General features: G+C 38.5%; 1 protein-coding gene across 1 annotated transcript; it reads left to right on the top strand.

Moving 5' to 3' along the window:
• The first annotated feature begins 1,474 nt into the window (after positions 1-1,474).
• LOC585907 (alpha-N-acetylgalactosamine-specific lectin) lies at positions 1,475-5,965 on the top strand. Its single transcript, XM_785712.5, has 3 exons — positions 1,475-1,630; positions 2,593-2,873; positions 4,575-5,965. The coding sequence occupies exons 1-3, from the start codon at positions 1,546-1,548 to the stop codon at positions 4,827-4,829; spliced, it is 621 nt and encodes a 206-aa protein (XP_790805.4). The 5' UTR covers positions 1,475-1,545; the 3' UTR covers positions 4,830-5,965.
• The last annotated feature ends 3,238 nt before the right edge of the window (positions 5,966-9,203 follow it).

Here is a 9,203-nt window from a genome sequence, read left to right as displayed (position 1 = left end):
CTTTCATAAAGCTTGATCATTTGCAATCAGCAAATAACATGTGTTTGTTGTACTTATTTTGGGTGTGCTATTTCTACTAAAAGGGCACTAAATGTCAAAGATAAGGATGAAAGCAAGAACCATGTACTTTGAAGGCATTTTGCGGTCTGAAAACATAACTCAACTATTCCTTATTACAACAGCCACATAATGAAGGAAATGTTCTTTTTTGTCAAGGCATACAAATGAAATGCGTTAAGTGTAAAGGTATATATTATGCAAGCATGTGTCTTGTGGGAAACGTATCATTTATGCTTTTGTTTGTGTATGTGTACGTGCAAGTGTGTGTGCTAGTGCTTGTTTTGGAGTACTTCTTCATTTCGTGACTTGTAGGCTGATGATAATTCACCCTTCATGGCAGCCTTGAACTAATATTTCGTAGTAAATTTTAGTTCATGAACACACCACGTCTTTTACTGGTATCTTTTCAATTCTCAAGAGATGTATTGATGACTATACCTAGACGCGTTGGCAACGCTGAGTAGATCTCGAATATAATACTGTCTAGATTGACTTACCGAAAAAGGAAAAAAAAAGATACAAAAACAAACAAACAGGATATATTGGAAACATAATTCATAATGCAATAATAATAACAATAAATTAGGCTTTAAATCGCGCTTAATACGGAAAATCGTCTCTCAGCTCTTTTAAATATATCATTATTACCCTGGTCATCTGTTACATTCACGCACAGTATGCACCATCTCCACTTCCTGGGGTGTATTCATAACATATGGTAACCGCACGGATATATAAATCGCTCGCTCTATGTTCGCCTTCTCCGAAAGATGTGGCAATTGAAGAAAAGAAAAAGCAGTGGGGTGTCGGTAAAATACCATGCCTTTAAAAAGGAACGAAACCAGGATTTATGGGAAACTGCATATCAGGTGTAAAAAGAAATTAAAAAAAAGAAATAAAAAAAGAAACCCCCACCTCATATCTATATATTCTTTCGTGCAATACCATTTACACTTTCAACAAAATAAGTCCTTGACAATCAGAAACTCTCTGTTGTTCTTATAGTTCATGGATATAAGGGGTCATGGTTAGCCTCTTGACTTGACTTTAGATTAAAAGTTTGCTGGTATCTGTTTAAATCTTGAGGGATCTCTTGCGTTTGTCTTTATATAAATCAGAAACTCTCTGTTGTTCTTATAGTTCATGGATATAAGGGGTCATGGTTAGCCTCTTGACTTGACTTTAGATTAAAAGTTTGCTGGTATCTGTTTAAATCTTGAGGGATCTCTTGCGTTTGTCCTTATATAAATCAGAAACTCTCTGTTGTTCTTATAGTTCATGGATATAAGGGGTCATGGTTAGCCTCTTGAATTGACTTTAGATTAAAAGCTTGCTGGTATCTGTTTAAACTCTCTGTTGTTCTTATAGTTCATGGATATAAGGGGTCATGGTTAGCCTCTTGAATTGACTTTAGATTAAAAGCTTGCTGGTATCTGTTTAAATCTTGAGGGATCTCTTGCGTTCGTCCTTATATAAGGCTGGGATATGGAGAAGTGCATCACATCGATAATCACCAACATTCATCAGTTCCTTCAGAAGCCGAAATCGAGTCCACAAAGGCAAATTAAGCGTGAGTATTGACTAATTTATTAGTGATAGGTTTCTTAAATTATTCAATTTAATTCAAAGAAAATTTATTTACTTCCTTTCCTTTCTCCATATCAAAAATAGTTATACGTTCATACTTATAGTTTGGCATGGGCAATTTAAAATATAAACAGTTTTTATGTAGGGAAGACGGCGTACTTCTTAAAATCATAATTCATGGGTTGGATACGCCTTATGCCAATATAATATAAATATATAAGAACAAAAAGAAAAATAGAAGAAGAATTAAAAAGAATATGAAGGGAAAGGGAGTAAGATCTATTAAAGTTCTTGAAAACGTACTGTAACAAATAACATGATAGCTAGCGCATAATTAAGCAACAAAAAGCGAAGTCCTAGTCAGCATGTTACAAAAACGCGTACATGTTTTGATTGGGTCGGTTGATTCTATTCGTACGATTAAACTTTTTATTTTTGTTGGGGGGGGGGCATTAATACAACCAGTATGAATACAAACTTGGAGATTTGTTTCCCCTTTTTATTCTGGGGGAAGAGCAATTTATATCCGTTAACATAATGGCCATGACCTGGGTTTACACTATCGTGGCAATTCTTTCTCTTGCAAAGAATCTTAACTTGTGTAGAATATTCAGCAGTGAACAAAGAATTTTCTTACCGGGGACGAGGAAGAAGTCCCCCCCCCCCCCAAAAAAAAAGTTTCCTTTGTTAATTAAGATATTTATTGATTCTGAAGTAAAACGGCACCCTTTCTCCTTTTCAGTATGAGTCTGCAAACACTAAAGGGTTGGCTAGTATGTACATTTCTAGGTGCTTAGAGGTCTGGGCCAAAAATCCTGGCGAGGAGGTGGTACCAATAAACACACCTTTGTTCCCCCCACCTTTTTTTTTTGGGAGGGGGGGGGGGGTGTAAATTAAAGCCGTTAATTTGGAATTGTTTCTCACTCTTCTCCATCGACTCTCCAGTAATCAACATGAAGCTTCTGCTCGCATCCATTGCTGTTCTAGCCGTGGTAGTTCACGGCTTAGATGGAAATGTGTATCGTCCATGCCCTCAGTTCTGGCTTTCATTTAACGGGAACTGCTACCGTTACTTCGGCGAGCGGGTCACTTGGGAAGCGGCTCGGGATCGCTGCAGGGATCACTACTCCTCCAACGGACGGGCTGATCTGGTTTCCATCCACACGGAACAAGAGAACGCCTTCGCTTACGACCTTTTCCGCTCTTCTGCAGGCATCACACCGTCGGTAAATATGTGTTACTAGCTTAGACTGTTAATTAAAGGGAAATCCCGCCTTAATAGCAAACTACTATACAAGAAAGCAGGAAAATCAGAAAAGCATAGACAATCGGACAGAAATTATGAAAATTATAATTTTTTGAAAGCAACACTCACTATAGGTATGCGTTCTTCAAATCGGCTGAATCCGCTACGTCTTCTTGATTTAGTGGCGGACAACTTTACCGTTTGTTTGAAGAAAAAAAAAAAAAAAAGTTAAAATGTCAATTTTCAGAAAATGTATGAGTTGGGATGGTTTTTCCTTTGTATAGCACCTGTACAAAATGCACTCTCCATGACATATTTGAGAAGTGCCCCAAGGGCGAAGGCAACAGAAATTAGTGATGTTTTGGGCAGGACAAATGAGAGAGTTATCGGTCATTACGTCACAATCCACTGACAAAATTACCAATTTCAGATTCGCATAAAGGTGTATATAGCGACCTCATTTAAAAATAATCATAACTTAAGTTTTATTGGTCCAATTAATTTATAACTTTCGCCAAGCTGTTTCTCTGACTCTCCTGCTCCCCCAACCCTCCCTCTCCTCGGCTACACAGTAAAAACGCTGCAAGTGATGTTCACTTACAGTTGTACACTATCTTAAACAACAGTTGAACAAATTGAAAACAATGTTGCTCGAAACGAAAGTTATTTTGTTAAACATTCGCTGTTTATAATCCAATGACTGCTATATGTACTATACGAGAGCTTTTAGACAGTGTTGTTTACATATGACGTCATAAAGTGCGCGTTGGCTGAAGCTTTATTTCACATCATGGCCGACCAATTCAAGTTACCGACGCACTTCTAAGTGACTGGGGATTCAATGGCCTAATTGAAATCACTTTTCTATTAACCAATTTGAAGTTTTTAACTTATAGCGTAAGTTCACAGTTAAAATTTTCAGTATCTGTACGCAAATGTCAGAATATAGGTAGACTTAAAATCATCGTGTCATGCAGTGCGGCACTGATCGCGCACTCGGTTATAACGTGTGCTAAATTCCTTGCCATAGAGATTGCATGCATCCCTATATATGCAGTTTATACGTGCGTGCATGCGCGCTCATGCAAAATGGGCACTGTTTTGGCGCTAATTCATAAATTGTAGAATTACCCTACCATATTGTTAGTCTTCATATACCTATATATATAGACCCAGAAGTAGAGGTGCACTTGTTCAGAGTATCAAACCCAAATTATAACCCATTATACAACCCTTTTGTGGTAAACAACCCCCACTGAACAACAGCTCCTTTTTAAACAACCCAGTTGGTGTAAACAACCCCCACTGAACAACAGCTCCTTTAACCGTCTTTAAACAACACCGGTTGTTTAAATTGTGATTTTAAACAATTAGTTGTTCAAAATGTTGATCAACTAAGTATTTAAACTTTAAACAACTCGAGATGCTTAACATTTTAAACAACTCTCAGATCAGGTCACCCGTTAATCCGAGGTTGTTTAAACTTTTAAACAACTTGTTCACAAAAAAGTTAACTGTGTAAAGTAACGTATTCGTGCCATGGGTATCACTGCGTCACTGATATGAGCACTTTCTAAAAAGTCATATTGCATGCAGTTAATAAACAATGATGAATTCACTTCTGTTCTGATCTGATTTTGCTGATTTTGTTTTACTGATTTCTTTGTTGTTTCTTGGACAGACTCGGCCACCATACTATGGGGCTTGGATCGGTGCCTACCAAACAACATCAGGCTCAACCGAACCTTTCATTTGGACTGATGGATCCGGTCTAGACTTCGAGAAATGGTTGACTGGTCAGCCCGACAACGCCGGTAACAACGAAGACTGCGTCCATTTGTGGCGTAGGAACGCAGGAGATGATATCCTCCAGTCTTGGAACGACAATCAGTGTGGAAGGGACATGCCTTTCATTTGTAAGGTGGCCCCAAACTAGAAATCCTTATTCGGTTGTACCCTAAATTCAAAGCTTCCTTGATATATCTGGAAGCTTTGAATTTATTCTATTTCAATTTTGAATTCTCTGACAATTTTTTTGAAAACCTTGGACACTAGTAGGGCTAGCAGTGTAGATTAACAAACTTGGGGGATATTCTCCATATTCCATCAAGTCAGTCTTGTTCGTCTTTGCTTAATTGCACAAGAAAAAAATGACAGTGTAGGTGAATTTTACATATCATTTTGTATTTATTTTGGTATACAAACTGCACCACATAAGGGCTCCTTCAAAGATACCTCCGCATTAACCAACTGCAGTTTTGGGGTTTGTATATGCACTTAAAGCCCTTTAAAATACATGTTTAAAGTACGTTTCTGGAGGCAATTGGGAAATGTTGATTACAAAGTATTTCAGAATTACTGCATACGTTGAGGTTATGGAATCATCAAAATGATGGAAAAAGAGACTCGATTTTAGTCACGTTGAGTGCTCACATAAATGTGTATATGGGACACGCACGTTTGGCATGAAAGTTTGGTTCAATATTGTCAGCTATTTCTCCTGATTTTTGTCATATTTGAAGGCATTCGCAGAGCACTTCATTTTAGAGGACATTTTTGCCATGATATTATTCAAATTAAATGAAAAGTAATGCATTAAAGAGAATGAGAAAAAGTCAAATTCTAATCCCTGTACCAGCTAGTACTCAGCCTTCTCTTTGCAAGCGAGTGCAATGTCAATACGGTGCTAGATTTATATCGAGTACTTTCAAATATAATTAAAAGAGATACTTTTAATTGGTTTTCGACTGTTCTGGGATTCTAAACATTTACCTTAGCGTCTGTAGATAAGAGTGAAAACTCACCGTCGTTTTGTTTTTAAAGATAAGTAGAAATCTACAAAAATATGATCAGATAAATTAGACTCCTTAAAATGAAATATATGTTATTTAGAAATTATTTTAAGATGCCACTTAACATATCTTTCATCATCTCTTTCTTTGTTTTGTAGTGCTTCCTTTTCCTTTTTCGCATTTACTGCAACATTTTTCCTTTCTACTGTTCGACTAAAGCCGACTTTATTTTATTGTCTTATAACTGGAGTAAATAAATTACAGGACATATCTAACAATATTTGCTTGTGTTTGCTTGCTTGTTATTTACGGTTACTATTAAGGTCAACAAAGGTGAGGCTATTTATGAGGACTGAGTATAAAGAGAGGGATGTATAAAGTTGATCGGATACATTTATTTCGTCTGTGTACGAGAGCATTTGTCAAGTAATCTATGGGTCAAATTAAATGCGATGTTCCCTGCATGATTCACCTATTTCGGACTTGATTTCATGCGTTTAGGACTAATGACTTCCTTTAAATAAGATCTTGACAATCAGAACTTCAAGCGAAAGTAATTTGTTGTTATGAGAGCAATGATCTGTATATTATACCCATCGTTCCTTGTGACCCCCAGCAGGGCTCTGCCCCTGGACCACCTCCGTACACATACATGTAGGAGTGGATCCCAAGACATCAATTTGATGTATAACATTATCCTTAAGAGAGGGACAGAGAGAGAGAGAGAGAGAGAGGGAGTTTGGTGTTTATATCGATCAAGACGGCTTCTTGAAGGTTCTGATAATTCTGAAGTGCTAAAACTCGAGAGCTATCAGGTCCATGACAGGGGCTCTGTCCCTGCACCCCAAGGAAAAAAGGCTCTCTCTTATGCAGTCGCAGTGCGCTTTCCGTATACGTTTGCTTCGTCCCCTCCCCACCACTTTTGAAAATCCTGGATCCAGCACTGCAGAGGTAAATAGCCATTATCTTTTGACCATAACATAAGTTAGTAAAATAGGAAATTGCACTTACGAAAGAAAAGTAGGAAGGAAAATTCATCCTTTAAAAAAAATGACCGTTTACCAATCTGGCAAGCGTTTGTTAAAAATAGTGAATTTGTTCCTTTTTTGGGGGGGGGGGGGGGTAAAATTCAATAGGAATAATAAGCTATTCCTAGTCTTGTTGAGCGACTGCTAGCAAGAAAGCACGTTTGTGCTTATTCCTGCGAGTATTAAATTACTTGGTTGGCAAATCTGAACATGCCAGATAAACATTACAAAAAACTTTGCAGGCGTACAGGAGGTATCTCACTAAGCGGCGAATGCTTGCAAACGTACCGAATTTGAGGTTTCCGCCAGGGTTCGCAAAAAGTTTTCATTGTCGCAAAACAGTCGTAGGCCTTTTCAAGCCGTTGTAAGACGGTGTCGCTGAAGTTTTTAAAATCTTAAACCCCATAAATCGTAACGTTTGTAAGCGTTCGTGAGATACCCCTTATTAAAGGTACTATGTCCCTTTTGCAGCCAACCTCAAATGCTGTAGAACTTTGCAGGAATTATGAATAGGTCATCTATGTCCTATCTGTGAAATTTAAACGTTAGCAGTGTCCTCATATTCAAATTATGCAAGGAAACCCGTTTACTTGCTAGACTTCACTGTCAGACACTATTGAGTGACTGACTGGCTTTTTTCTTCTTTGGTAATAACATACATGAAAAGAGTTGTAAAGGGTACATGAGCATTTGTCTACATCAATAACCCACCTCTTGTGATGTCCAAGATTAAACTGATTGAATCTTTGTGTAGCATAAAACATATGACCATTCGATACAATTGTCTGAAAATCAAGACTATTACTTTTTGGCTCTATAGCCCTAAAGTCGATTTGACAACTAATTGTCGTAATTTTCCCACTTGAAGATGTTTTCAAGCCCCACCCTATTTAGGGAAGTTCTAAATTAGTATTATCTTTCAAATGCAGTTGGAATTTAACTTTTTCATTTTTTTTGCCTGCAAATGGGACATAGTACCTTTAATGATTGCCCCAGATAATGGATTAATATGGCATTAGTCAGTGGCGTACGCAGGATTTTTTTAAAGAGGGGGGGGGGGGGGTTTAACATTTTGAAATCGGGCCGAAAATTTCGCAACGACTCAGCCAGCCGCTTAAAAAGAGGGGGGGGGGGGGGGGGGGGGGGTGTACACTTTTCTTTTTTTTTTGGTCTCGAAATTTTAAAATTGACATTTTTCTTCGTTGGGAGGGGGGGGGGGGGTAAGGTCACCTTTTTTAGGTCAACCATGGGCATGATTTTTGTTTGTCTTTTTTTAATAATTAAAAAAAAAAAAAAAATACCCAAAGGGGAGGGGGGGGGGTTTAGGGGGGTTTTCCGGAAAAATACACACATAAAAATACCAAAGGGGGGGGGGGGGTGGTTCGACCCCCCAAAGCCCCCCCCCCCCCCCCCCCCCCCCCCCCCCCCCCCTGCGTACGCGCCTGGCATTAGTCCAGAAACTCGCCGATTTTTATATTTTATATCTACAATATTCCCTACACTTCCTTCAAGCCGCCGAAGATGGCATTATCAACAAACTCGTACGCTTGCAGCATCAAATACGGGGTGGAGATTATTCAATATTAAATCGATGAGATACTTGACTAATATGGCATCGGTGACAGTATTTTTTTCGGTAGGTATTATTTAATCAGTAGTTGAGGCATGTATCTAAAAATAGCAACAACCCTAGCACTCGGTAGTGTATGCAAAGCATGAGTTGACAAATAGCTGCCGTAACTGCATTACGCTAGTGGCTATTTAAAAAAAAATAGATACATGCAGCTAATACTGACTGAATCAAGGGCGGCGGAGCGACCTACATCTTATGTACAGGAAAAACCCCAATCCTGATTGGGTTATCAGCAAATTGTCATAACGGACGACTGAAAAAACCTTTGATAAGTAACATAATCATATCATCTATAAATGCGAGCGAGCATAGCGAGCGACATTTGGTGGAAATTGTTCTTGGTTGCTTTAAATTAGGGGCACGTGTAGTGATGAAAGGAAAAGGAGACACGTATCGAAAGGGATGGAGACAATTATTAGAAGGTGCACGTGTCAAAATAGAAAGGGAAATTTTTAGAGGTGACAATGTGGCACTTCTTACACCCGAAAAGAGGCACTGACCAGAGATGAAAAAGGGCACCATGAGAAAGGCAAATGGGCATTTGTCGACGGAAAAAGGCACCTGTCAGAGTTTGATATGGGCATTTATCAGAGGTGAAAAGGGGCAATTGTGAAAAGGGTATAGGTCCCTTATTAGAAAGGAAAAGAGGCACGTATCATTGTTAAAAGGGAAATTATCAAAGGTAAAAAGGAGTACATATCGCACCTCAAAATAGGGGCACTGACCAGATATGAAAAGGGGCACTTATGAGAATGAAAAAGGGGCACCTATAATGAAGGAAAATGTGCATCGATCAGATTTCGATAGGGGCATTTATCAGAGGTGAAAAGGGGCTTTTATGAAAAAGGGGGAAGCGG

Source organism: Strongylocentrotus purpuratus, unplaced genomic scaffold (assembly GCF_000002235.5).
Source record: "Strongylocentrotus purpuratus isolate Spur 01 unplaced genomic scaffold, Spur_5.0 spur5_scaffold_13, whole genome shotgun sequence".
Classification (NCBI taxonomy): domain Eukaryota; kingdom Metazoa; phylum Echinodermata; class Echinoidea; order Camarodonta; family Strongylocentrotidae; genus Strongylocentrotus; species Strongylocentrotus purpuratus.
The sequence above is the reverse complement of the archived record's forward strand: the minus strand, read 5'-3'. Positions and strand labels throughout refer to the sequence as shown.

Bases quoted from the DNA above. Each gene is read 5' to 3' on its own strand.
- LOC585907 (XM_785712.5), top strand. From the start codon at position 1,546: ATGGAGAAGTGCATCACATCGATAATCACCAACATTCATCAGTTCCTT. The intron at 1,631-2,592 runs GTGAGTATTGAC...TCGACTCTCCAG, and splicing joins TCCACAAAGGCAAATTAAGC to TAATCAACATGAAGCTTCTG. The intron at 2,874-4,574 runs GTAAATATGTGT...TTTCTTGGACAG, and splicing joins CTGCAGGCATCACACCGTCG to ACTCGGCCACCATACTATGG.